The 27352-nt window shown below is 48.5% G+C and overlaps 1 protein-coding gene across 2 annotated transcripts; it reads left to right on the top strand.

Annotated features, from left to right (window-relative positions):
* The first annotated feature begins 5430 nt into the window (after window positions 1-5430).
* On the top strand, window positions 5431-23588 carry RDH5 (retinol dehydrogenase 5). 2 transcript variants are annotated; one of them, XM_077328763.1, is made up of 6 exons: window positions 5431-5859; window positions 7531-7595; window positions 14868-15202; window positions 18158-18416; window positions 21976-22139; window positions 23208-23588. In XM_077328763.1, the coding sequence occupies exons 3-6, from the start codon at window positions 14890-14892 to the stop codon at window positions 23429-23431; spliced, it is 960 nt and encodes a 319-aa protein (XP_077184878.1). In that variant the 5' UTR covers window positions 5431-5859; window positions 7531-7595; window positions 14868-14889; the 3' UTR covers window positions 23432-23588. The 2 variants fall into 2 exon arrangements, with proteins under 2 accessions (XP_077184878.1, XP_077184877.1); XM_077328762.1 differs by lacking the exon at window positions 7531-7595 and having other exon boundaries at window positions 5555-5859; window positions 23208-23586.
* Window positions 23589-27352: the final 3764 nt, after the last annotated feature.

The following is a 27352-nucleotide window of genomic DNA, read 5'->3' as shown; positions in this document are numbered from 1 at the left end:
TTGCGTTTGGCCTTTCTTGGTGGGCAAGAGGTGCATTGGCCTTGCCTAGGGAGAGAGAGTATACAAGCAGGGACTGGCTCTCAGTTTCCTCTAACCAGGCTTCTGGTGGTGGTCAGTCTGGGGCGGTGGAAAATGCACCGGATTGTATCACTGACCTCATGCCTAATACATCTCCCTGCCTGGCCTCCTCATCCTCTTTAGTTCTTAAATTCCTTTCTGAAAGTTCTTTCTGGGCATTAACAAAGGAACCTTTCTTGGAGCAGCTTATCTTAATCTCCTGTGATTCAGCATGCAGTGCGCACTGGCTACATGGGGGGTGGCCTGTGGCCAGAAGGGGGCTCAGCCCCTCCCTCTTGCCGGCCCACCACTCCGGACATTCTCAAAGGGCTGTGGGAAATCCCTAGTTCAAAAAAAGAGCCCCCTCCCCCAGTTCCACTCCTACTTCTTGCCAATTTGGTTACTTAATATTTAATGAATTCGATTCCACGGCTCCTTTCAAAGCTGAGTTTTCGTGGCACGTTGCCCCGTGGGTCTGCTCAGGCAACTGTTCACCCTCCCCCTGCTTCCATAGCTACAGGGCAGGTTAAGAGGCAGATGGGAGCTCCTGAATCGATGCTTTCTCAGTGTTGGGTCTCGGAAAGGAAGACATGAAGAGTCTCAGCGCCAGAAGCAGAACTTTGGCAATGGAATGCTTACAGAATGTTCCACCCTTCCTCACCTTGCTCAGAAGGATGCCTCCTTATTTCTTTACAGCAGGGGTCCCCAGTGTGGAGGCCAAGGGTGGCAATGGCTTTTCGGATACCACCCACATCCAGCCTGTGCTGAGACAGCTGCACTGGTTACCAGTCATGGCCCGGAACAAGTTCAAGGTTTTGGTTTTGACCTTCAAGGCCATCTGTGGCTTGGGCCCTGCCTATCTGAGGGACTGCTTGTCTGCTTATGCTCCCTACAGGGGTACTGTGGGTACTAATCTATTCATGGTCCCTGGCCCCAGAGAGCTACCTCTGGCCTCAACGTGGGCCAGGGCCTTTTCAGTCCTGGCCCCGACCTGGTGGAATTAGCTCCTGGGAGAGCTGTCAGAGTTCCACAGGGCCTGTAAAATGGGGCTCTTCTTCAAAGTCTTCGGTTGAGGTCAGATCTGTTAAGATCAATGTTCCCCCTCAGGCTATGCTATTCCATCTAACAAACCCCTTCATGGACAGTTGTGGGGAGGCTGGAGGATTTCTTTTTCTACCATCTTGCAATCGTGGCTTTTAAAGTTTTTAGGGGGGAGTTAATGGGGGTTTAATGGGATACTATTATGTAATCCGCCTTGAGTCCAAGGAGGAAGGCAGACTATAAATTGAATAAATAATGTTATCCCAGAAGTGAGTGTTGCTAGGTAGCTCTTTCCCCTGCGAGACTGTTGGTCGATTGTGGGAGATTTTATTGGCTGTGCAGATTTTTTTTTAATGTTGCTTTGGCAGCAGCTGGCACCACAGCCCAAGGGTCTTCTGCACTGTTCCTGAAGTTAAGCCGTGGCAGTCATGTGGCTGGCTCTGGCTCCTGTTGCTGCTCCCATCAGGCAATCTCAGGCCCAGAAAGGTCAGGGAGCCCTGCTTTATAGCCCCACATTTTCAGTCAGGAGACCACCCTGCTTAAAAGGAGCAGGGAGAAATGGTCTTTAGCAGCCTCAAGGAGCCTGGGGCCAAAACAGCTGCTCTTGTGTGTCTCGTTCACTGAAGCATACGGTTGCCAGCTCTGGGTTAGGAATCAGCTGGAGATTTTGGGGCTGGAGCCTGAGGAGGACAGAGTTTGGGGAGCTGAAGGACTTCAATGGGATATAATGCCATGGAGTCCCTCTTCCAAAGAATCTCTTTCTCCAGGTGAATTGATCTCTGTCACCTGGAGACCAGTAGTAATTCCAGGAAATCTCCAGCTACCACCTGGAGGTTGACAACCCCACTGGAGCAGGGGCTGCCACCCTGCCTGTTGATGTGCACCTTCACAGTCATGTTGCCCACGCATACCAGAACATGTGCATCAAAGGGCTGAATGGAAGTGTAGAAGTACCAGCTTGACTGGCCGAAGTTCCAACCAGTTTTTGCTGTGCTCCTGGTCTGGTTGGCACCACCTGCCCTGCGCTGTGAGTTCCTCACAATGAGGTCCCCAGCTCCTCAGGCTTGTATCTGTTGTGACCACGATGTGCTTCAGAATCAGATGACTGAATCATACGCCCTTTCTCAGATTTTCTGGAAGGGTCCACCACAGGAGCCCTTTGTGGATTGCTGTAGGCAGTATCAGCTTCTTGTTTCTTCATCTTGCAATGTCCTGCTGGATTGGTAGAAGCATCCACTGCAGCGGTCTCAAGTGAAAGCAAGCCACAGGCACCATGGCAGAATGGAAATTATGTGATGAACCGCTGTCTCTTCATCCATCAGTTTAGGCCTCTGAGGTTGAGGACTGCTCACGACTCCCAATTTATTTGGGACAACAAAAAGGATGGGATAGACTCCTGAGGTTCCTTGGTGAGGGGGAACCTCCTCTATTGCCCCGATGTTGACCGAATGTTGAATGGCTTGGCTTAATAAAGACCTTCTGTGCAGTGTCTTGGGAGTAGGGGGCTGGACAAAGTAGTTTTGGGAGGCCTGCTGTAAGTCCTATCTGGTAGCCCTCCAAAATTATGCCCAGCACCCACTGGTCTGTTGCGGTGTGACTCCAGAAGTGGAGCCTGCCCTCAACAAGGTAGTCAGGCAGAGTGCTTCTGGGCTTGCTGGTTCTTGTCCTGCCTGCTGGGTCTTCTTGTCCAGCGGCTGGGACTGCTGCTGTACAAACTTGAGCCCGTATTTTGCAGAGCGGAAACTTCTGAAGTCCCTTGAGTCTCTAGCCCTGCTGGAAGGACTGCTGCTTCTGTTATTCCTGTCTCTGCTGGAGCTGGATGTGGCAGACATGGCCTTCTTCTTTTCTTTCATCTCTGCAAGGACCCCGTCCAAGTTTGATTCACAAAAGAGGAGTCCGCCAAAAAAGCTTGGAAGTAGACAGCATGGTCTTTGAGATGTGACCAATCTTCCAATGTTTGAGCCAAATGTTGCCACGAATGGTAACTTTGGCTGCTTGTGCCCTTGCACAGAAGTGTAAAGAGTCCTGGGACTCATCCACGGCAAACTCCGCCACCCTTTTGATCTCCAGGAGGGACTCTTTTGCCTCTGTATTGGTGAAAATTCGGAGGCTTCATCATGCTGTTGGTCCAGATGACAATGGCCAGAGTGAAGTTGGAGAGGGCTGCAGAAGTTCTGATCGCCATGGAAGGAGCCTCATAGTTCTTCTTAAGAGTGTACTCATTTTTCTTGTCTATTGCATCCTTCAGAGGGCTGACTCCATCTTTAGTAAGGCTCCTGAATGGAGGGTGATCGCCAGAGCATCAACAAGGGGACCCTTTAGATCCTCCATCGCCTCCTCTGTCTCCTGACAATGGAAGCCAGAGTCCCCCATGCCTGGAATAGGCCAATCGGATATTGGGATATCGTCAGAGCTAACTTGGAATGGATGGACTGCGTGGGCAGGAACAGGCCACATGAAATCCCTGGTATCTAGATTAGCTGAAGGTTTTTCTTGGACCTCCATCCCATACTTCAGGGTAGAAATGACCTTTGGCAGAAGGTGTTGCAGGTCTTCTGCCTGGAAGAGCCTGGTGGATGTGTCTGGGGTATCAATGGACTTATCTCCTGAGAGCTCCCCTTCTTTCTTTTCTGAAAGAACCTCAGATAGGGTACCAGCAGAACATGGGTGAGCATGTTCTGGGGGAGCATGTTCTGCGTATGTGCCAGGGAGGGCTGACCCATGCGCACCTGTGTAGGTTTGGCTAGGCCCCCCCTAAATTTGTATGAGGCAGGTGTTCTCCTACTCAGAAAAATCAGTGGCACAGCATTCTGAATCTATTAATCCCTGTTCCTTGTGGCCCCTAAGAGGCATGCGGAATGGATGGGAACTCGCCCCATGAGTGCCCCCGGCTGACTCCCTAGCTCTCCTGGGCCAAACTTTCTCCATTCAAGGAAGGCCAGGAACAATTGTTCCTTGTCCCATTGTTTGTTTGTTTTTTTTACAGTGGCCAGAGGACTTGTGCACCTGCCTCCCCCCCTTGAGAGGAAGGTCCCATGGCAGACCTTGGGGGAGAGTAGAGCTCAGCCCCCCCCCCCTCGTTGGCACTGAGCTCAGAGCCAGAATTGTGCAAGTAGGGGGAAGAAGCCACCATGTTTGGGGATCACATGGGTGGTCCCATTTTGAAAGCACAGGATTCCCCAGGCACGGAGACTGTTGCCATGTATTGGGGACTTGTTCCCGGAATTCTGGGATGCCCCTGTTGCCCTCAAGACTAGAGGTACAGGGAGCCAGTCCCTGACCGCAGCTCCAGCGCATTTAGCTCACCTGAAGGGCTTGTGTGCTTCCAGTGGCGTTTCTCAGGTGGCTTCTTGGCTGAGTAATCCTGTGGCTGCTTAGTGCACCCCTGGGCAGCATGCGTTCCCGAGCTCCGGAGCGCTTAAAGCCGTGGCTGAAGTCTTACTCCTGCTTCATTGTGGGGTGGCTTTGCAGGAGCCACTGCTTTTTGGCACAGTTGGACCTTTCTCCTTCATGAGGGCAATTTTGTTCTGTTCTCCAGCCTTCCATCCTGCCGGGGGTGGGGAATCTGCCACTGCCAGCCATGCCCCAACGCGGGTCCGCTGGAGGATTGGGGGCCCAGAGCTCTGGGCCGCTCCTCAGAGTCTTGGGCAGCCGCCTCTGACCCTTCCCGCTGTTTTTCTCCTGCTGCGTGGTCGGTCCTGGCTCCAGCCGCCTGCAGGTAAGTGGGAGCCATGGAGAAAAATCTCTAGCAGTTTTCTCAGAATTGCAGTTGCAAGGAAGTTGCTTGTAGCAGAAAAAACCCTCTTTTCACAGCTGTTTTATTTTGTAAATCCAATGGATTCTGTTGATCAGGAGCAGAGCTCGGGATCTCCTACGTAGGCAGTAGGGCAATTTACAACTGGCAGGTCAGGCTCTGGTCACCAGCTAAGTGGCTGCAAGAATTTTGCATTCAGTTGCCCTACCTAGGCAAGCAGAGGAGTGACCTAACCACTCTGGATGACTTCGCCTCACTGTAGGAGAACACTGACATATATCAAGCTCTATTGCACAAATCCAAAGCATTCTGACACAGGGATAAATCACAAGAAAGCAGAAGGACATGTTTCGACCTCTCTTGGGGTCTTCTTCAGTGGTCCAATATTTAAATTTACCCACATGGGACTATAAGGTGGTCTACAACAGGAATGGAGAGACTCCCACTCTAATAAGATGCACCCAAATACATTTCTTGGAGACCCCCAATGAAAACATTTATTCTTCAAAGCGCCATCCTTATTGAAGCCCTTTCTCAGCCTGAGTGTATTTTCATGTGTCTCAGAACCAGTATCAAGCAATCTGAATGGGCAATCTAAATGGAAGGTAGTGCATTCAACCTAGCTAGGATTGCAAAAGTTTCTTAAGCTACTGCTGTTTGTGGCTAGATACTGGCTTATGTTGGTAGGGGGTGGAGCCTAATGCAGCAAGTGACCTTTGGCTGTGTTCACTGAAAGCAGCAGAAACATTTTCCTTTACACCTCGGCTGTCTGCCAACAAAAGCTGAGCACTTTAGGGTGGGGAGACTCTCAGGGCTACTGGCCTCCCCATCAGCTCCCCCCACCCATACCTTTCAATGTCCTTGAAAGCAGCAAGGCCAGCCTGTGGGAGTCTGCTGCCTCCTTGCCATCCCTGAGAAGGCTCAACCTAAACCATCTTCTCCACTGCTACCTGAAGCTGACCACCTTGTAGCTTTCGGTTGGTGCCTTAAGAACCATCAGGTGTAAGGTAATGTTGGTTTGCACTTGCTTTGATTATTTATTTTTAACATTTATTACCAGAAAAAAAAAGTTCTATTGTGCTTCGTAAACCTATTTGATGTGTGAATCTGACCATGTGTGGGCAAGGTTTGTCTTCATCCTGTGAGAATCCTGAAAAGAAACTGGACACTGTGAATTATTCAGGAGAGGAGCACAGGATAACTCCTCCCTTTGCCCCCTCTTCTTCCTGCACCTCCACAGCTGCAAATCATAATAAACCACAAAGACCAAAAAAATAATGGGTGAGTATACTGCCAAATGGTTTGGTAGTATACACACATGGGTATTGCTGTTTTGACCAGTGATATCAAGATGTGGAATACTATTAAAGCGAACAGTTTTGATATAAGGACTTAATAGATTCCAAGTTTTTAATTTGGTTCTCCAGCTGGTCTTTATGGTTATTTTTTATTTGATGTTTCCTTTTGCCGCTGACCATGCCTAGCATTAATGATTTTTCTAGCAAGTTTGATTGCATGATGCGTCCAAAGTAAGTGAGCTTTAGCCGTAATATCTTGCCTTCTAATGACATGGCTGGTTTGCTCCTCTCTAAAACTATCTTGTTGGTAACTTCGGCTGTCCATGGTATTCGCAGCATTCATCTCCAACACCATAATTAGAAAGCATCTATTTCTCTACCGCCCTCCCTCTGGTTCAGGGCAGTTTATGTATAACGTAGGGATAGGTACAGTATAATTCAATAACGTTAAATAAACACAATAGTAACAGTGGTTTCGATAACATTTCCAAATAATTCCAATTATGGCAATGTTAACCTTTTAACTATGGCCCCATAGGTTGGTTAATTCTGGGTTCATGGGGAGGGGTTTCTGGGGGGCACAGCAGACTTTGGTTCCGTCGACCTTAAAGTTCCACCAGCTGTCTTTTTGGAAACTGTGAGTACAATTGTTTGTTTTGTAAAGTTCAGCAGCAGCATGAGGAATCCACATATTCACTGCCTTGATCTTGAAGGAGGAAGCCCCCAAGTCTTCAAAAATAATAATTAAAGATTTTCCTTCAACCCCAGGGCATTCTTCCTATCTGGTATATTTACATGTGAGGCATGATGGAATCTGCTTTACATAAAGGGGACATGAAATTCAATTCCACTTTCCCTCAATTGCTTAGTGAAATTACCACAGGATAATTCATACTTCCTGTTCTGAATCTTGAACCCGGTTGCTCAATTAACAAAGTTGTGTTCTGTTCTTTGAAGGCCTCTTTCCCCTCCTGGGACTGAAATCCCCAAATCCTTGACTAGCTCTTGAAAGCAGCTGATTTTCTTTGCGGTTGTTTCACCTAAAATTAGCCAGCTATCTTTGTAGGGTTTGTGAGGCACTGTCTGGGAGAATCTGCCTTTTTTTTTTCTCCTATCTCTACAGATCCATTTATTCCATGCAGCTTTGGGTCCAATATTTTGTCCAATTCCCTACCTAGCAGAACTCTGTCAATATTGATCTGGAATAGGGTTCAGCTGGACTAGCCTGTTTTCCTTGAAGCTACACTAAGAGTTAATACTGGAGCTATATCTGCCCCTAGGCATCCTTCACCAAGGAAATGGGTGGGGAGGGAGGGATCTGGCATGTTGCCATCCTGGACTTCCACTAAGAACTTTTGTCTGTTCTATGCAACCAAACAGGGCAGAGGAGCCCTTCTGCTGCTAGCTTCTGGCTGAGCTGATCCACACCCACAGCTTGTGAGCAGGTAAAGGGGACACGGAGGGGCAGTGGGGTGACCTTGCTCTCTTTCTATCCCTAGACCAGGGGTAGTCAAACTGCGGCCTCCAGATGTCCATGGACTACAATTCCCATGAGCCCCTGCCACCGGCATGGTGGTGACGCAAACGCGCATGCGCGCTGTTGCTGCGCGTGCGCATTAGAGCCCCCTAGTGGCGAAAACGCGCACGCGCAGTTGCCGCACATGTGCATTAGCACCACCTGGTGGCAAAAACACGCATGCACGGCAATTGCACGTCCGCGTTTTCGCAGCACCCGGGCCGTCGGCTCTTCCCTCACTCCGGAGGCGGTCCCTGACCTGAGAAAGGTTGGGGACCGCTACCTTAGAAGAGAAAGGGATTCTGGTTTTTTGGGGGGGCATCATCTTGGCATGGAATTAGGGTCACTGTGAGTGGGCAGGTAGTTGTGAATTTCCTGCATTCTGCAGGGTGTTGGACTGGATGACCCTGGAGGTCCCTTCCAACTCTATGATTCTATGCTTCTACCTGGCATCTGAGAGTCAGCCTGGCCCTTCTACATGCAAAGCATGGGATCTTTTTTTAAGCCACCACCCTCGAGTCACTCATCCAGGTTGACTGGAGTTTTGATTGGGGGGGGGGCTTTTTGAGTGTCCCAGAGTTACCATTAAGATCAGGAATTTGGTCTTAGCTTGGGTTCAGCAGAGTTGGGTTGGGGAGATTCCTGTTTTTACTGCCATCTTAGAATTGTAGGATGCTGTGATTAATGTTATTGTGGTTTTAATGGGATTTTATGGTTATTTATTAAGCAGCCTCGAGGTAACACTGTCTTGAGAGGCGGGGTATAGATTTAAAAATAAATAACTAAGTCACTTCCATATAAGGAATAGAAAAAAACAATGCCTGAATTCAATATGAATGTTCACTCGGAGCATGAATCATGCATAGGGTTGCTGTTGGCCTGGAGCAAAACACCTGTCCTGTCCCTTTAATAGCAGCTTCATGATGATGGTGATATTATTTATCGCCCTGCTCTGAAGAGCTTCAGCTTGCCATTCCACATATGAAAGGGACAAGATATTTTTCACTAGGCTAGCTGGTAACTCTCTGAGCATCTCCAGATTTAAAAAAAATACTTCCTTGACCCAGTGATCCAGGGTAGCTGTCAAAATGGCAGGCCTTTCACCATCTCACCCCATCACCCCTTTTGGCCCTTTAAAATAGGGTCCCCCCAACCTCCAGAGATTGGTTCCCCTGGAGAAAATGAGCCCTTTGGAAGGTGGACTCTACGGCAGCATCTTTCAACCCTTTGACCATGGAGGAAGCCCTGAAATATTTTTCGGGCTTCAAGGAACCCTGGAAGTGGTGACATACTGTGGGTGCGGAAGTAAGATGCGGGAGCCAGCCAATCAATCAATTGATCATTTACCGTTTCCATTGTGAAGAAAGAGACTAGAGGGTAGTCTGCACGGGGCTTTATACCCACTACCAGATTGACTAAATCCCTGCAGTCTACAAGGAATTTGATTTCCATTATGATTTTGGGCACTTTAAATTTTCCCTCTGCAACATGCATGATTAATTCTTGGTGACCCTACCTTTTCCCTGTGATATCCTGGAATGGATATAAGCCTCGCTATTTCAAAAACCGCCATAAGTAAATGTGCAGATTTTCACGTTTTGAATTCACTCACTGCTCTGTGCCTTACGCAAAGCAGCCTTCCCTGATTGGCTAGGGCGTCAGTTCAAAGACTTCCTGGTTTCCGGTTGGAAGGCTTCCCTTAAAGTGACTGCGCTCCAGAAGCCCTAACTTCTCTCAGCAGATATTTGCCTCTTGTTATTTCCCCCTCCTCTGTTGTCTCAACCCTATCCCCCTCCCCACTCCCCCTGTTGCAATTGGCACCCACTCTGGTTTTGAGCTTCTCTAATCAAGTGCAGAACACGTTCTGTTACAGTTGGGGGGGGGGGGGATACAGGAAGACCCAAGTTCAAATGGACCTGAATTCAGCAAGATCCACAACAGACAAAAGCAAAGTTAGTGCAGAATCTGCCTAGGCCTGTAGAGCAACAGGAGAAGTGGTCTCTAGAGCAGAAGTCCCCAACCTTTTTATCACTGGGTACTGGTCAACACTTGACAATTTTACAGAAGCCCGGGGGGTAGGGTAGTCTTTTGCCGAGGGATGTCACCACTGCCTGAGCCCCTGCTCCGCTTGCTTTCCTGCCGGCACCCCTGACTTCCCGCTGCCCGCTGGGGGGCACTGGCAGCAGCAGCTGCACAATGCCATGCAGTGCCACGCCGAGGGGGAGCCCCAGCTATGGCGGCCGCTGGAGAGAGCACCAAAGGTGAGCCGGCAGCAGAGTGGCATGGCAGCTCCCGAGGCAGTAGCCGGGGAGGATGAGGAGGACCCGCGGACCGGTACCGACTGATCTACGGACCGGTCCCGGTCCCCGGACCGGGGGTTGGGGACCACTGCTCTAGAGAAGTCTAGTGATGTCAGCATCTATCAGAACTTATGGGAAAGGCCATGTAACCCCTGGGAGCTTCCCCTAAACCCTGGCTGGGAATCTCTGCTCTATGGCATTACACCCACTGGTCTCTCCTCTCTCCAAATCCTGCCCTCCTCAATCTTCACTTCCAAAACCTACAGCCATTTTTCAAACCTGGAGCTGGCAGCACTATTTCAAAAGTCCACCACCACCATTTCCCCAATTTAACTGCTATCTGGCTTTACAAGAGCAGCCAAGAAAGAGTGGTGAAAATATTCTGGGTGGCAGGAAGGCCTGGTATAATTGTGGTGCACCATGCTTCTCATCCCAGTATTTTATCAAGCCCCATGTAAGGTTACTCCCTGTCTGTCTTAAGCATCAGTTATGATTATGCACTGAAGTGCACGGGTGGATTTTCATACCTATTTAAGTGCATCAACAAATGAACGTTTTGTGTTTTGTTTTAATCCCAGAGGTCTGAGAAGCCTTTCACACACACCCTTACCAATTCCAGGGTAACCAGAAACCAGCCAGAGCTTCTGCCTCCCATTTGGTCTACTTGGAAGGAATTAGATAAAAGTGCATGTTAATTATTTCCTCGAATCATAGAGTTGGAAGAGACCTCCAGGGTCATCTAGTCCAACCCCCTGCACAATACAAGAACTCACAACTACCTGCCCACCCAAAGTGACCCCAATTTCATGCCCAAGTGATTCCTCCACCAAAAATCTCCAGAAACCAGCCTGGCCTGGAGGAAATTCACCTACCATCCCACAGTGGTGATCAGCATGGGCATACAAGGAAGGGTCACAAGAGACAAACCCTGGCATATCCCTTCCTGCCCACCCACTCGCAATCAGCCTAAGTTCACAAAAGCCTCCTGGCTCTCTGTTTGCTGAAAGAAAACGTGGAGTTGGACTTTACATAATTCAAGGCACCCAGGTCTTGTGCCTGCTTTGGATCGGACAAGTGACAAAGGTTGTGAAAACCTTCCCTGCCCCCACATTGTCCTGGGAGTCTGGAGCAGGGGATAATCCTCTTATAACTACCCATGTCTGTCTCGGTAACAGGGACCAAGGGTCTGTCATGTGAGAGGAAGCTGAGCAACATTTTCCCAGGGCTCAGAGCTGCATTAGCACTCTAAAGCAGGGGTAGTCAAACTGCGGCCCTCCAGATGTCCATGGACTACAATTCCCAGAAGCCCCTGCCAGCAAATGCTGGCAGGGGCTTCTGGGAATTGTAGTCCATGGACATCTGGAGGGCCGCAGTTTGACTACCCCTGCTCTACAGCTTCCTCACAGCCTTCAGTTGCTCTTCACTTAAGAGCTCCCTAATAAACTTGTGAAAATGTGCGTTCAGAGAGTAAGGTGCCACCGTCAGGGAACTGTTTCACTTGCAGAATTGCTCTGGGTGTTTTCACAGTCTTGCATCTTCACTGTTAGAATACACAAGATCTGCAATGTGCATGAAGAAGAGGAAGAAGAGTTGGTTCTTATATGCCGCGTTTCCCTACCCAAAGGAGGCTCAAAGCGGCTTACAGTTGCCTTCCCTTTCCTCTCCCCACAACAGACACCCTGTGAGGTGGGTGAGGCTGAGAGAGCCCTGATATTCCTGCTCTGTCAGAACAGTTTTATCAGCACCGTGGCGAGCCCAAGGTCACCCAGCTGGCTGCATGTGGGGGAGCGCAGAATCGAACCCAGCATGCCAGATTAGAAGTCCACACGCCTAACCACTACACCAAACTGGTTCAGCAGCATATATGATTCAGCAGCATATATGAAGAATATCCTAGAAGGGGCATACAAGGAGGAGTGTAGTTAGTATGTTTAGACCAGGAGCTTCCCAGTATTTTCGAATAATCTCTTCCCGTGTTCTTATTGGCCCAGTTGGAAAAGACTTTTCAGCTCCTTTGTCCTCACTTCCTCCCTGCCTGATGTCGGATGAAGAACAATGAGTCAAGCAGGTAACCGAGATGGTCTGAAGCAGCAGAACAAATTTTGACTCCTGTAGTACTTTTAAAACCAACAAAGTTTCATTCAGGGAGGGTATGAGCTTTTGTGTGCATTGTAGCTGGCATTGTATCTAAAGAAGTGTGTGTACACACAAAGGCTCATACCTTGAATAAAACTTTGTTGGTCTTAAAGGTGCCACTGGACTCTAAATTTGTTTGTTGTTGTTGTTGTTATATAAATAATAAATTGGATTTGTTACCAGCCTCTATCAGTGAACCGTTTTGCGGCGGGTTACAGAACTGTTCTTGAACAATTAGTCAATTAGACGGCTCGGACTCTCTTCCCTCTCTCTCTCTCTCTCTCTCTCTGCAAAGTTGTTTCAATCCCCAACAAAATTATTTATTCTTTCAGCATCCGGTGCTTTACCCCTTTGCGTATTTAAACACTGACAACATTCATAACGGTTAGCTGAGGAGACTAGAGATAGGATGCCCTGCATGCTTAAATAAATATGTTTTTAAAAGTTGATTCTGGATACAAGGCCCAGTTAAGGGATACATTCCAGGGAGTGCAAATTTTTTGAACGCACATGGATGTGTGAAGGCTTTATGGGAAATCTTGGGTGGAAATCTTGCATGCTTAGTTTTGTACATAGCTAATGTCACTTGCATTTGGTAGAGTGAGATCCAAATGGGGAACCATCAGAGACTCAAGCAGTGCTGCTTAATCTGTCACTCTCAGTAAAACAGTAAGGGTGTTGGGGTGGGCTCAGTCAGGGATCGGGGAGCAACAATTGGCCCCTTGGCCCCTCACCAGGACAGACCAAAATTCCATCCAGTCAGCCCAGCCAGGGGCAATCTGGAGACATCACTGCCAGTCTGCCCCTGACCACTGCATGGAGAGGAGGACAGTAGGGCTGCCAAGGGGGATGAGAACAGAGGTTGCGCCAACCCTTTTTGCCCCAAGGCTGTCCTAACTGTCATGTCCAACTATAACTTTGCCTCAGAACCCTGACAGAGCTGGCTGGAGGCTGGTGAATGCGCTCCGTCCCTCCCCCTCCCTTCAGGCCTGCTGCGAAGGAGCCTCTGACAGGCCCTAACTGAGGGGAGGGAGATATTTCCAAGAGCAATGCAGGGGAGCTTGAGGGCCTTCCTTTTAGGTGGGGGGGGGGAACTTTCCCCTTCTGCCAAACAGTTGGCTGACAGGGAGGCCTCAGAAAAGCCCCTTCTCACTTAAAATACTTCTCTGCCGGGGGGGTTAGACACAGCCAAGCCATGTGTCTTTCTTCTTTGCAACTCTCTGCAGATTTGAGGCCTACTGAACAGCGTTATTCTGCAGATGAAACTGGTTCTTTTGTCTCCTGTTTCACCTGCACAACAACCCTGTGCAGTAGGCCTCAAGTCTTTCAATTCAAGAACAACCGGTGTGGGAGGCCTTAAATGTTTCTTCTCTACCACTACCCTGTCCAAAGTAGACCTTTCTGCCTGAGGAGCTGATCTTTATACTCTGCAGGTGAGCTGTAATTCCAGGAGCTCTCCAGGAGGTGATATTCCTGGAGATTTGGAGGTGGGACTTCAAAATCATACAATGCCTCAGGGTCCAGCCTTCAGCCATTTTTGCCTGCAGTTGGTAGGGAGTGGTGCAGGTGTATCCCTCCTGAGCTATGGGCTCTGGCCAGCCCTTACCAGCAACTGTTTCTATTCTGGTGCGCAAACAGGCAGACCAGCATCAGTCCTGTGAGTCTGGAAAGTGCAAGAAGATCTAAATAAATATTTACAGCCTGAAACTGTAAATAGTGAACAAGTAAATGGCTGGAGACACATGGGAACTAATTTGACTTTTTCCAACCTTGGCCTGGCAAATAAAGAACCAGTATAAAAAACCTTACTAAGGTCAAAACTGCTGTGCACAGAGAGTCTTCCTCTTAGGGTTGCCAGCTTCCATGTGAGGCTCTCTACCCCACCTCCCTCATGGGGAGTCCGCAATGGGGAGAGAAAGGGAAGACGATTGGAAAATGCTTTGAGACACCTTAGGCTTGGGTCACTGCAGCCCATTCCCAGTTCTCTCAGACCTCTCACAGCCCCACATACCTCACAGGTTGACTATTGTGGGGAGACGAATGGAAAAGATGTTTCTAAACCGCTTTGAGACTCCTTTGGGTAGTAAGCAATAGGGTACAAAAATCCGTTCTTCTTCTAAGGAGCAACCATGAAAGAAGCATGTAGGCACATAACATTTTATCAACAGTGAAAAAATGGAAAAGAAGGAACAGGGTGGACACCTGTGTACTGTAACTACCCAATGTGTATTAGGGCAGAGGGGCATTTCAGTGTCTGTAGCCTAATTCACACAAGAAGGGAAATGACGCAGACCTGGGGGGAATTGGTTGCCATGTAATCTTCCCCTAAGAAGAGTCTCCAGTCTGATTTTCCCTTCACATGTCTGAGGACATGGCTCTGGAAAGCTCATCTGCAACCACTGTGCCAAAATTCCCAAAGGTCAGTCCTCTCCCACACTCCATGGAACATTCCACACCACAGGTTCTTGACACCCATATCTCCACACCCTTGTCCTCATTTGCCACCACGCCACCACAACCTCCCACACAACACACACATTCAACCCCATGCCCTTACAGACTGGACAACTCCTCCCCTTCCTCTTCCCACTGCCAAGCTCTAGTGCCCATTGTATTCTTGGATACAACGGGCTTTGCCCCTAGTAAATGAATGCCTCCCATGCCACAAGGCATGCCACAGCCCTCAAACAAGGTAATTCCCTTTATATAGGTATGTTTATGTGCTGTAAGCCTTCATTTTCAGCTGTTTTCGCTTATCCCTCCAGGCCTTTGGCTACATTCTCGGCTATGTGGCTCTATGTGCTGCTTGTGAGTTTCCTTTGGGCTGCAGTTTGGTTCTTCCGCGACCGGCAGATGTTGAGCTCCTTCGAGGATAAGTATGTTTTCATCACAGGCTGTGACAGCGGCTTTGGGAACTTGCTGGCCAAGAGCCTTGACAAGAAGGGTTTTCGCGTCCTGGCAGGCTGCCTGACCCTCAAGGGAGCAGACAGCCTGCAGCGGGCCACGTCACCAAAGCTTCGCTCCACGCTGCTTGATGTCACCAGCTCCGAGAGCATCCGCAAAGCGGTGGACTGGGTGCGGACGGAAGTGGGTGGAAAAGGTAAGCCTCAGGAAGGAAACATCGGCTGGGGCGGGGTCAGCACCAGCATACTCTGAGGTGGAGCAGCTGCCAAGGCCCAGGGTTTCTGGCAGGGCTGTGGCCCCTTGCAAATTTTCCTGTTGGCACTCTACTACTCATGCTCCCTGCTGGAGGCACAGCTAGGTGCCACTGGGGAAAGGTCTACAGGCAGCTGTGAGCATGGGGAATGAGAGCAGACAATGGAGGGACACTCAGGGGCTTTACGCACCGGGATCTTTGTAGCAAATTGGTCACTGAATGAAAAATCGCCATTTAAAATAGTGGAATTCGTCGTTATGCATACCTGCCTTTGTAGTGGAATCCAGTTGCGTTTTGTAGCGTTTCCCACAGGCTTCCGGTCTCGGCAGAAATCGCTAGAAAGGAAGCGCTATTGCCGAGCTCATCCCGCCCCTGGCCGTCAAGCAGCCAATGGGCAGCCGTTAGCATGCTCCCAAACAGCCCCTTTCCCTTTAAGAAAGGTTTTTTAAAAAAAAAACACACACACCCATTGTAACGAATCTGTGTAGATTCGTTGCAACGGAGAGACCCATCCAGCTGCCTGGGGTGTTTGAGCTGTCGTTTGATCGTTGCCACGCTGCCTCCGAGTGAACCCCCCCCCTCACGGGCCCGATTTTCGGCTGAATGACTGTGTAAAAAATAAAGTGACTACTTAGTAGTGTGCTTAGTGACTGAAGTGTGCTTAGTGACTGAAGGGGAGGGACTGAAGCCGGGGAAGCCTCTGTTTGAGCTGTCATTTGATCGTTGCCACGCTGCCTCCGAGTGAGAAAAAAAAATCCCCCCTCCCCCCCCTCTCACGGGCCCGATTTTCGGCTGAATGAATGTGTAAAATGTGTGTGCTTAGTGACTGAAGGGGAGGGACTGAAGCCGGGGAAGCCTCTGTTTGAGCTGTCATTTGATCGTTGCCACACTGCCTCCGAGTGGAAAAAAAAATCCCCCCCTCCCCCCCCTCTCATGGGCCCCATTTTCGGCTGAATGAATGCGTAAAATGTGTGTGCTTAGTGACTGAAGGGGAGGGACTGAAGCCAGGGAAGCCTCTAAACTGAAAGAGGCTCGCTGGTGCGCTATCCCCGCTCGCTCGGAGAAAAAAAAATGGCGAACAGTTCGCCGGAAGTTTGGAGGACAGGCTCAGGAGGAGGGACTTTGTAGAAACCGCAACAATGTTAACGCACAGGTCTTTTTTGCTAGTGTTGCAGATTGGTTGCAGGAGTGTATCGCTTTCCGGAGGGTGAATCCACTTTTGGGGATTTCCCTGAAAGCGCTACAAGGAAGCGCTTTTTGCAGATTGGTTTCAGGTGTGTGGCAGATTGTCGACGACGTTGTGCAAAACAGCAAATCAGTAGCGTTTTCAATTGGCAACCATTGTGCTATTTTGAAGGCGTGCAAAAAGCCCCTCAGCCTGCTGGGAGGCATGCAGGGGGTGGGAAGGAAGGAGAGCATGAGTGACTGGGGGTGGGCTGAGGAGAGGACTCCTGGGAACTATTTACCTAGCTCCACCCACCCCCAACTTGGAACTGGCCCTGAGCAGAGTGCAAAGCTGCAACTGTGTCAGGGTTCCACAGAAGCACAAGAAAAAAAATAAGGTGGTCCTAGACATAGAATTCAGTTTCCTTGGAATCTTGACTTTCATTTTGCAGAAAGAAGCAAGTTTCTAGCTGAGCTTGAAAGTGGGCACAATATATCTTATATATCTAACTAGCAAGAAAGCCCATTGCAAGCAGGAACGAAATGGGTGCGAGGACTCAGGGGACACTGAGAGGTACAGATCTCTCTCTCTCCCTCTCGCTGTCTCTCGCAGCAGGAGGCATAGCAGGTAAGTAGGGCAGTGGTCCCCAACCCCTGGTCCAGGGACCGTATCAGTCCGTGGATCAGTTGGTACCGGGCTGCGCTTCTCCTTATCCTCCTCCCCGGCTGCTGCCTCGGGGGCTGCCCTACCACTCTGCTGCCGGCTCACCTTTGGTGCTCTCCAGCGGCCGCTATGGCTGGGGCTCCCCCTTGGCGTGGCACTGCGCAGCTGCTGCTGGCAGCGCCCCCCAGTGGGTGATGTGAAGTCAGGTGCGCCGGCGGGAAAACAAGTAGAGCAAGGACTCAGGCGGTGGCGACATCCCTCAGCAAAAGACTACCCCCCCCCCGGGCCTCAGTAAAATTGTCAAGTATTGACCAGTCTCCATGATAAAAAGGTTGGGGACCACTGAATTAGGACTCATTCTTAGGAGGGAAGCAGGCTGGTGTGCAATTTGGGGCAGCGCTCTCTGTGTGTGTCTCTTTCCCTCCTTCACAGCAGGGGCGGCTCTCTCTGTGTCTCTGTCAGCAGCTTAGGGCAGCTCTCTCTGTGTCCCTCTCTGCCTCCCTCGCAGCAGGAGCAATAGGAGGGAATGAGGGATTGTGTTTGGTCTCTTTCTGTCTCTGGTGCATCTGAGAAGAACGTGGCTAGCATCCAGGGAGGGAGGGCGTTAGCTGTAGGGGCAGGGCCAATCAGGATGTAGCCAGTGTTGCCCTGATTGGCCCTATTCCAACTTGGACAGCTGGACACGTTCCACCCCCCAGGCTGTTTCACAAATATATAGAGGAACCATGGCCCTGGTCGCAGCCAGGCAAATCTCCCTGTTTAGGCTGGGGCAGGCCAAATTGCTGGGGCTGTGTCCTGTTTGTCCTTGTAGTGAACCGGCCTCAGCTGGTAGTGAAATACGACAGGCCCATTAACAAACTCCAAGCCTATCTCAGTCCCAGAAAGAGGCATCATAGGAATCAATGCAAAGAAACTGATTGGGAAGGAATAGGAAAAGAATGACATTCTTGTCCCTTGGAGTCCCAGTCCTGGATACGGAAGGAATTCACACAGACATGAAAAGCAGGATGGTTTCCACTGGAGCCATTCTCTTCCCTCTGGCCCAGACACATCACCCTCTCTCTTTCCAGGGCTCTTTGGACTGGTGAACAATGCAGGTGTGGTCAATCCAATGGGACCCACGGAATGGATGCACATCGAAGATTACCAGAATGTCTTGGCTGTTAACACCTTTGGAGTCATTGAAGTATCTTTGGCCTTCTTACCTCTCCTCAAACAGGCACGTGGCCGCGTGGTCAACGTTTCCAGTGTTCTAGGCCGCCTCTCGGCCAATGGCGGAGGCTATTGTATTTCCAAATATGCAATTGAGGCCTTCTCCGACAACCTCAGGTAGGATACCAGGTAGGGCTTTGCTGATTTCCATTCTTGTCCTTGTTCCCATTCTAACACTTAACCCTCTGCTCTTCTGTACAAACCCTGCTTCCTTATAACCCATTCCATCCCTCCTCCCACCTTTGTTGCCATCTCACATTTTCTTGGTGCAAAAATACCCTTCTTTTATACCAGTTCCCATCTCCTCTTCTTTAAAGTCCTCGTTCAGTTGTTTTTTCACTCCAAAGCTCCTCTTGAAGTTACTTCCAACAGATTAAATGGCACCTGCAACAAGGAGAGTGGTGTACAAGTATCTTTGCTCACCTTCTTAATGAGAAAAGGCTAGTTCTTTGCACAGGTAATATCACTGAGACTTGCCAAAGCAGGATCGAGTCTGCACGGGGCATTTTATCCTCTCGCAGCTCGAATATGTATTCATGTACTGTATTCAATTTTGATTTTGGGCACCTTAAATTTTCCCCCTGCAACATGCATGATCCATGGTGACCCCACCTTTCCGCTGCAATATCTGGGAGCAAATATAAGTTGCGATATTTGAAAAAAATGGCTTTTAAAGCCACCAGTATAGAATCACAGAACCACTCTGCTCCATCCTTATATGGCAGCCTTTTATAAGTGTCAATTTCTGCTTTTTGAGAATTAACTTCCTGCTCCGTGCCTCCAATGCTGACGTTGCAAAGAGCCTTCCCTGATTGTCCAGGGCGTCAGTCCAAAGATTTCCTGGTTCCCAGTTGCAAGGCTTCCCTCCCAAGACTTATTTTTTCCCTGTTTTAAAGTGACTGCGCTCTAGAAGCCCACAATTCTCTCAGCAGAGATTTGCCTCTTGGATTTATTTCCCACTCCTTGTTCATTGTGAGGCTGCTGTCTCTCATCCTACCCCCCTCTCTTCCAGGAAAAGAAAGAACCTCCTGCTGCACTTGGCTTCCCTCCCTGCTCTGGCAGGGGGTCCCTCCCCCCTCCGGCCCATAGTTTCAGGCCCTCCACCCACCCTCCCAGCTCCTGCTAACCGGGCTGGAACTTCTTCCAAATGAAAGAAGTTGGTAGGGTATGTAACCAGTGCCTGGACATCCTTCCTGATTGGCTGCTCATTGATCGGACAGCCAATCACGAATGGGGCAGCCAACCTGATTGGTGGTTAGGTGGTGAGTCCCAGCACCCCTTACCCGCTTTATTAAAGATTACAGATTACAGATTACACCCGGATGGTGTTCCTGCTCTTTAAACCACCTCGAGCTGAATAATCTCCCTAATATGCCAATGCCACACCCCACAAGACTCTGAAGAAGACTTGGTTTTTATACCCTACTTTTCACTACCCAAAGGAGTCTCAAAGCAGTTTGCCTTCCCTTCCTCTCCCCACAACAGACACCCTGTGAGGTAGGTGGGGCTGAAAGAGCTCTGAGAGAACCCCTCTGTGAGAACAGTCCTGAGAAAACTGTGACCAGTCCAAGGTCATCCAGTTGGCTGCAAGTGGAAGAGTGAGCCATCAAAGCCAGCTCTCCAGAGTAGAGGTCACTGCTCTTAGCCAGTACACTGTTGACATCTGTTTTAATCAGATGTACAAAGTAGCATAACCAGTGTTAAGGAAGTTGGAACTGGGTTGCTCCAGTCATCAGCGGGTTGCTCCAGCCAACAGATGCTCAAGTCATGATTACATCCACTTACTTTCCACGTGAGAATCCTAATAGCAAATAATGTGCTTAACACAGACTTTCTCAAGCAGGGTTTCATGAAACCCTGGGGTTTCTTGACAGCTCTAGATGGGCTTCCCAAAACAGTGGGAGTTAATTTTTTATATATTTTAAAAATGTGTTAAACATTTATCGTGTGATAGGACCACATATGGCCATGTCGACCTGCCTCTCCTCCCAGAACGTCGGATGATGGGCCTGGAGGGAGTGAGAAGGGGAGGCCCTCCCAGTGAGCATGTCCACAGCTATCCTTCCCATGATTGTGCCGAGGGTTGGGCGCTCTGGTGTCCAAAGTGGCCATTCGCGCCCGAATTAGCCAGGGCCATGGCTCAGGGTGAGGAGGGGAGGCACGGGCACCCGCACCTACCCTCCCCCGCCCATGTGCCGCAACGCTGGGGGCTTTGGGCGCTAATGGCCGCTTCGGATGCTGAAGCACCCAACCCTAAAATTTGTGCCACTTCTGGGATTACTCGAAGTCTGAAGAATGTCAGGTTAAGAAAAGCTGAGATAGTGGAACCCTGATTGATCACCTTCTGGTTTGCTTCAAGAAATGCCGGTTTCATCACCACTGCCTCTGCACCCTGAGAGCATTGCCCGAGAACAACCTGAATAGGGCCTTTGCAGTCACACTTGACGGCATGTTCCAGACGGCCTTCATGTTCCAGTTTAAGTCCCCTGTGCCAGGGGTAGTCAACCTGTGGTCCTCCAGATCAGGGGTAGTCAACCTGTGGTCCTCCAGATGTCCATGGACTACAATTTCCATGAGCAAACGCTGGCAGGGGCTCATGGGAATTGTAGCCCATGGACATCTGGAGGACCACAGGTTGACTACCCCTGCTCCAGATGTCCATGGACTGCAATTCCCGTGAGCCCCTGCCAGCGTTTGCTGGCAGGGGCTCATGGGAATTGTCATCCATGGACATCTGGAGGACCACAGGTTGACTACCCCGGTCCTATTCTACTGTTCCCCTTCCCAGCCTCATTTCCACGCAGCTTTACTAGCAGTTCGTTGCTGTCTTGGTTCCTCAACATCCCCCCCTGCATTTTCTTAAATTTGTTTTCCCCAGGTTTCAGGAAGAACAGAGAAAGATGTTGAAACCCTGGGAGAGCAAGGGGTTGCTAACAAGGCGGTGTGGAAATGAAGAAAAACAAAAGAGTTGCAGGGAAATGAAACTGGAACGCTACAGCTGTCAGGAAAACACTGTCAGGTGTAGGGTAAGGTTGCCAGCCTCCAGGTGGGACCTGGAGACCCCCTGGAATTATATCTCATCCTTGGTCTATAGAGATCAGTTCCCCAGGAGTGAAGGGAAGCTTTGGAGGGTGGACTCTAGGACATTGCACCCCACTGAGGTTTCTGTCCTCCCCAGGCTCCATCCCCAAATTTCCTGGAGTTTCTTAACCTGAATCTGGCTAGTCTTCTTCGGCCCCATCTCTTGTCAGTGGCCAAGGGGGAGATGACAACTCTCTCTGCATAAAACCAAAGTTCCAGTTGAGCCACCTTCAGATTCTTGCTTGATGATGGAATACGCTGCATGCAAACAAGCGCAGTAGCCAGTGGTTTCACACCCTTTCTGAAGTGACCCTGTCTATCTGAAGTTTGAAAATAAATAAATAAATAAAATAAAAATAAGGTGATGATAAAATGCGATTCTCTGCACACCCCTCTATTTCAGCAGAAGATGCTGAATGGCAAGGACTCCCAGTGACTTGATACAAATCTTTCCGTTTTATTCTGTGCAACAAAACGGGACAAGAAAAGTGTTTATTTTGCTAAAATATAATTAGGATGAAGGATGCTATTCTCTTTGAGTGAAACCTGGTTCCAAACGCTGTGGTTTGTTAAGCATAGGACACTTCTCTTGCAGGAGGAGCATGTATCATTTTGGGCTAAAGGTTTCCATTGTGGAGCCAGGCTTCTTCAAGACGGCAGCGACTAATCTTGAATCTATCGAGGCCTCCTTGCGGCAGCTCTGGGACCGCTTAAGCCCTGAGACACGGCAGAGCTACGGTGAAGACTACTTTCCAAACTGTGAGTGCGGCTGCAGCTGCAGCAGAGAAGAGGAAAAATGTAGCTATTAGCTGTACCAATTTTCTAAATGTGTTTTATGCCAATTAAAGGTTACTGACTGATTGTGCCTTACTAGAAGGTACAAAACCAGCATAAGATAGCAGCAGCCACTGATAACATGTGGATGTGGAAACACATCTACTGATGCTCCCCCTGTAATGGTAATGACTATGGACATGATGTCGGTTTGTCCTGCCCCAGGGAACATGCCAGAAGATGGCAGGTGTCAGGCCAGGCCCATCACTCAGCCCCGCTCTCTGCACTTCTTCCAGAATCAGTTTGTTGCAGATTATAGGTTTCCACATAATCTGTGACAATCTGATTTTCTGATTTTTTTTGTCTTTCACCTTAAGCTGTGTAGCAAATTCAGATTCTGACAGTTTTCAGCACTTTGTTGTTCTTGCCCACTCATTACTCCACACTATCCAAGAAAAGTTTGTTAACTGCATAGTATGTAGGGTTATTTATTTATTTTTATTCATTTGATTTAAATACCTTCCCTGACTGCAACATCTTGGGGTGAAGTGTGGGTTGCTCATTGTCCTAATCTGTTAGAATGGCGGGTGTGTAGAACTTTTCTTCTTTGTGGAGTGCTCTGCTGGCACACAAGGCTCCCCTTATTCGATGTGCGTGTAGAATGGGAGAATTTGGTACATATCAGCCCATCTTCCCCATTCCCAGTTTGTAGCCAGGAGCATCACGACCTTACAAAAGCCTCCAATGATTGCAAGTTTTTTGATTTTTTGCACAAGTCTCGAGAGGTACCAGACTTGGAAAAAAGGCCTGCTCTTTCAAACTTTCCCTACCAAGAGGAGGACAGCTCCATCCAAAAAGCATCACCCAGTCCCTCAAGATGCATAGTGCTTTGAGAGCTCCACAAGAGGGACACATAGATGTGCTATGAAAGCAACACAGACCAGCATAAGATAAAAAGCAGTCCTGGCTTGGTTTCTAAATTACTTTCAAAAAATGAAAAGTGATGGTGACAGAATAAGAATCAGCTAACAGTTATACCTCTGCCTCTCCCAGATGTCAAGATCCAGAGCTTCCTCATGAACATCATCTGTGACCCCGACCTCAGCAAGGTGACCAACTGCATGGAGCACGCCCTGCAGGCCAGGCATCCCCGGACTCGATACAGTGCCGGTTGGGATGCAAAGTTGCTGTGGCTTCCACTGTCCTACCTGCCTGCGTTCATAGTGGATATTTCACTGGCCATCATCTTGCCAAAGCCAGCCCATCGTGTCCACTAGACGCCAAAGCCCCATGGTGACCATTCATGAGGTTGTGGTATAAAAATCTCAAAATAAACAATATATAAAGCCTTTTGTCCAGACCAAGCCCGTGACCCAGCTACTGGTGTAAATAACACACTGAACTGTGAAAGAAATAAAGCTGTAACCAGGTTAAAGCTACTGCCCTTCCTCACTGCACAAAGGAGTCACCCCTGGCTCCTGGTATGATACAATTATGATATCACAAACAAGAAAATAAAGAGTTTTCAGGGAGAATGCCTGATCCTGCAGATGAAAGCAGAAGGGCAATTTAAGTGAGACTCAAGTGAAGAAAATCATTGTCTCGGTATTCCTCCCACAGAATCACCTGCATGGTGGTTTGCAAGTCTGGCAGAAATCTGTTTAGGAGGTGGTTATTTGAACTTTCTACCTGCAGGAAATAGCGTATCAAATTCTTGTGCATTACGGAGGACTTGTAGGGCATGCTGTAGATTAGAACACAGGGTCAGTTCACTCACTAGATGTTAGATTTTTCCATTGTCCCACACAAAACCGACAACACATGATACTTTCCTTAGCAGCACATTGCTAGGAATATCAGTAATATTAGGCACGCTGACCTCAAGTGCCCCTGCAGTTACTGACTTAAGACATTTTTGGCAAGCGTTGTCAAATCCCAGGGTTCCCTGGAACATAGCTCAAAAAAATACTGACAAAGGGAAACACTTCGATACAGCTCCAGCTGGGATGTCATCTCACCCCTCTTATTTTCAAGAGGTGAAGAACTATCCAGGGATGAAGGGGAGCCTGGTACTGAGGGAAGGTCATGAAGAAAAGGTTTCTCATCCAGAACCAAGGCTCTGCTGGTTTCACAGCTTCAGCCCCTGGAGCAGGGGTAGTCAAACTGCGGCCCTCCAGATGTCCATGGACTACAATTCTCATGAGCCCCTGCCAGCGAACAAAATTGTCTTCGGCCAAAACTAGACAGAACCAGCCTGGTTCCTGTTCCATCTAGGCTTGCTGTTAGAGCCCCACGTCCCCTTCCCTGTGAACATGGGCGAATGCACCTGCACACCTCCATCTATTAACATTTCTGGTATGTGTGGCTAGGCCAGCTTGCCCAGACGTTCGTACATATCAGAAATAGGCCAAGCAAGCTCCAAATGAGAGATCAACCTAGATGATTCCTTGACTATCACAAGAATGATGCAATTAATCACACTAATGAAGGGCTGGGCCATTAACCATTCCCTGAAATAATGGAGACAAGGATTCATCAGCATCTGGCAGTTGGCTAATCCTCTTAATAGCCCTCAGCACCTGGAAGTATTGTTTATCTGAAGTCTCCTTCCAATGAAGTCATTCCTTCCAGCTGTTTCTCCACATCTATGATTGCTGGTAGGTAATCAAATTTCCATTAGTAAGTTGGCTCTTCCATGCCCAAACACCCATTCAGGTCAGAATGCAAATATTGCAGCTGAGAATCCCCTTTTCCATTACGTCACTCCAGAGATTCCTCCATAACTCAATCAAGGTTTCCCTGTCTCTTACTTCCTAGATATTAGCAAAGTCTGTTTCTTTTTTTCACACTGGTAATTAGTTTGCTTTTGGAACTGACCACCCAATCTTGGACTCAGAATACATTTCTGAGTGTTTAACCAGTGCTCTGGACCCAGCCAGTGTGTGCTGTTCCTGGACCTGAAAAAAAAAAAAAAAAGGAGATCAAGAGCTCACAGCCTTGAATCTCCAGGATACAGAAGCGTTTATCTAAAAACATTAACAAGGACGGACTCACTGCCACTGATGAAAGACTGAAAACGGAAAACAATCTAGAGACCGTTCTGGCAGAGTCGAAGTGAATAAATAATATAAGAGACTTAAGCCACTGGATAGATTCTTTTTCTCTTTGTTCCTGGACCTACAACATGCACCAGCTTGTGACTGGCCTGTCTTGCTGCATCTCTATGCAGACACCATCAGACTAGTCATAGACAGTAGCTATCAAAATATTTTGACCCCAAATGTTATCCTCTTTTGCACTAACTCTTTACTTTCTTCTTGTATGCTTGTGTAGTTTAAATAGCGTGAATGTGTGCTAGGGACTTGTTTTTTCAATAATTCTTTATTTCAAAGCCTGCCTCTGCCTCAGATAGCTGACTAGGATACTCCTGTTCTATATATATATATATATGGAGGTAGAGAATCTCATTTGTTATCCATCTTGCAAAGCAAATTCTCCCAGAATTACTAATTCACATAAGAAATTCAGCAGACAGGTCTATTTTAGGTAACATTACAACTGGGACTGCAGAGGCAGGCACTTGGAAAAACAGCTTCCTCCGCAGTTGAAGCCCCAGAAAGCTCTCTCTCCCAGCTCCATAGGTAGCTCTGGCCCAATCAAAACTAGAAGACAGAAGCAAGGTCAAGTTGACTATCCTTCTTGGAATGAGAAAGTGCGGATGATCGCACAAGAAGATATGGAAGCTTTTTATTCCTTGCCTAATATTAGCCCATGTTCACTAATGCCTTCGACAAATTTTGCAGTGATTTTATTTTTGGTAATAATGTTGGATATCACAGCCTGAATAACTAATTCAAGCCTGTTGGCAAACAGCTGGTAGCACAGTTATATATTTAAAGATGGTAAATTGAATCTTGCTTAGCTTGCAATGAAGCTATGCCACTTCCTTTCTCTTACTCTCCACTACAAGCATTGGAGATGTATGCTTATACATACAACTGAGACCTCAGGAGCTTCAGAGCGATGTTAACAACCCAAATATAGACAAGTGCATCCTAGTGCCAGCCCAGAAGGAAGGAACACTTATCCAGTAGATTATCTGCCAGAGAAACCTTCTTCCCGCAATTGCCTGAAATATTTTAGGGCTAGGACTAAAACATCCTTTTCTACACAAGACTACATTAATACTGGCTGAGCTATACCCTTTTAAAGCCACTTAAATAATGACCTTAGAAGGCTGCAACTCTGGATTGCATTCTAAGTTTGTTGTTGTTCAACACAGGGGAACTTCAGCTACACTAAGGTATCCTATTACAGACTTTTAAGGGATCCAGCACTGAAGACAAGCATGATGGACTAAAGTTCACTTTAGAACTAGTCGGGCAGAACTGTGAAGTAATAATGCTGACACACACAGGTGAAGATGCTGGGGACCAAGCCCTGTGAGGAAAGTTTGGAGGACTTAGGAATGTTCAGCCTGGAGAAGAGGAAGTTGAGAGGGGGCATGATGACTCTTTAAGTATCTGAAAAGTTGGCAGAGAGTGGTTCCTGTTGGCAGCAGAGGACCCGCAGTAATGGGTATAAATTACTTGTACAATGGTCCTGACTAGATATTGGGGGGGGGGGGGAATTTCAGTCAGAGTAGTTCAGTAATGGAATCGGCAGCCTAAGGAGGTGGTGAGTTTCCCCTCTCTGGCGGTCTTTAAGCAGCAGCTGGACAGATACTTTGAGCTGATCTTGCATTGAACAGGGTGTTGAACTAGATAGCATGTATGGCCCTTTCCAATGCTATGATTCTATAACTGGAGTGAGAGAAGAGGAATCATAGAATCAAAGAATTGGAAGGGACCTCATGGGTCACCTAGTCCAACCCCCTGCACTATGCAGGACACTCACAACCCTATCACTCATCCACTGTAACCTGCCACCCCCTTGAACCTTCACAGAATCAGCCTCTCCATCAGATGGCTATCCAGCCTCTGTTTAAAAATTTCCAAAGATGGAGAACCCACCACCTCTCAAGGAAGCCTGTTCCACTGAGAAACTGTTCTAACTGCCGGGAACTTCTTCCTGGTGTTTAGACAGAATTTCTTTTGAATTAATTTCATCCCATTGGTTCTGGTCCGTCCCACCGGGGCAAGAGAGAACAACTCTGCTCCATCCTCTACATGGCAGCCTTTCAAATACTTGAAGATGGT

This window comes from Paroedura picta, chromosome 3, assembly GCF_049243985.1.
Source record: "Paroedura picta isolate Pp20150507F chromosome 3, Ppicta_v3.0, whole genome shotgun sequence".
Taxonomy (NCBI): Eukaryota; Metazoa; Chordata; class Lepidosauria; order Squamata; family Gekkonidae; genus Paroedura; species Paroedura picta.
The sequence above is the reverse complement of the archived record's forward strand: the minus strand, read 5'-3'. Positions and strand labels throughout refer to the sequence as shown.

Coding starts and splice junctions, on each gene's coding strand:
- RDH5 (XM_077328763.1), top strand. CDS start 14,890: ATGTGGCTCTATGTGCTGCTTGTGAGTTTCCTTTGGGCTGCAGTTTGG. Junction 18,417..21,975: donor GCCTTCTCCGACAACCTCAG/GTAGGATACCAG, acceptor CTTCTCTTGCAG/GAGGAGCATGTATCATTTTG. Junction 22,140..23,207: donor TGAAGACTACTTTCCAAACT/GTGAGTGCGGCT, acceptor TGCCTCTCCCAG/ATGTCAAGATCCAGAGCTTC.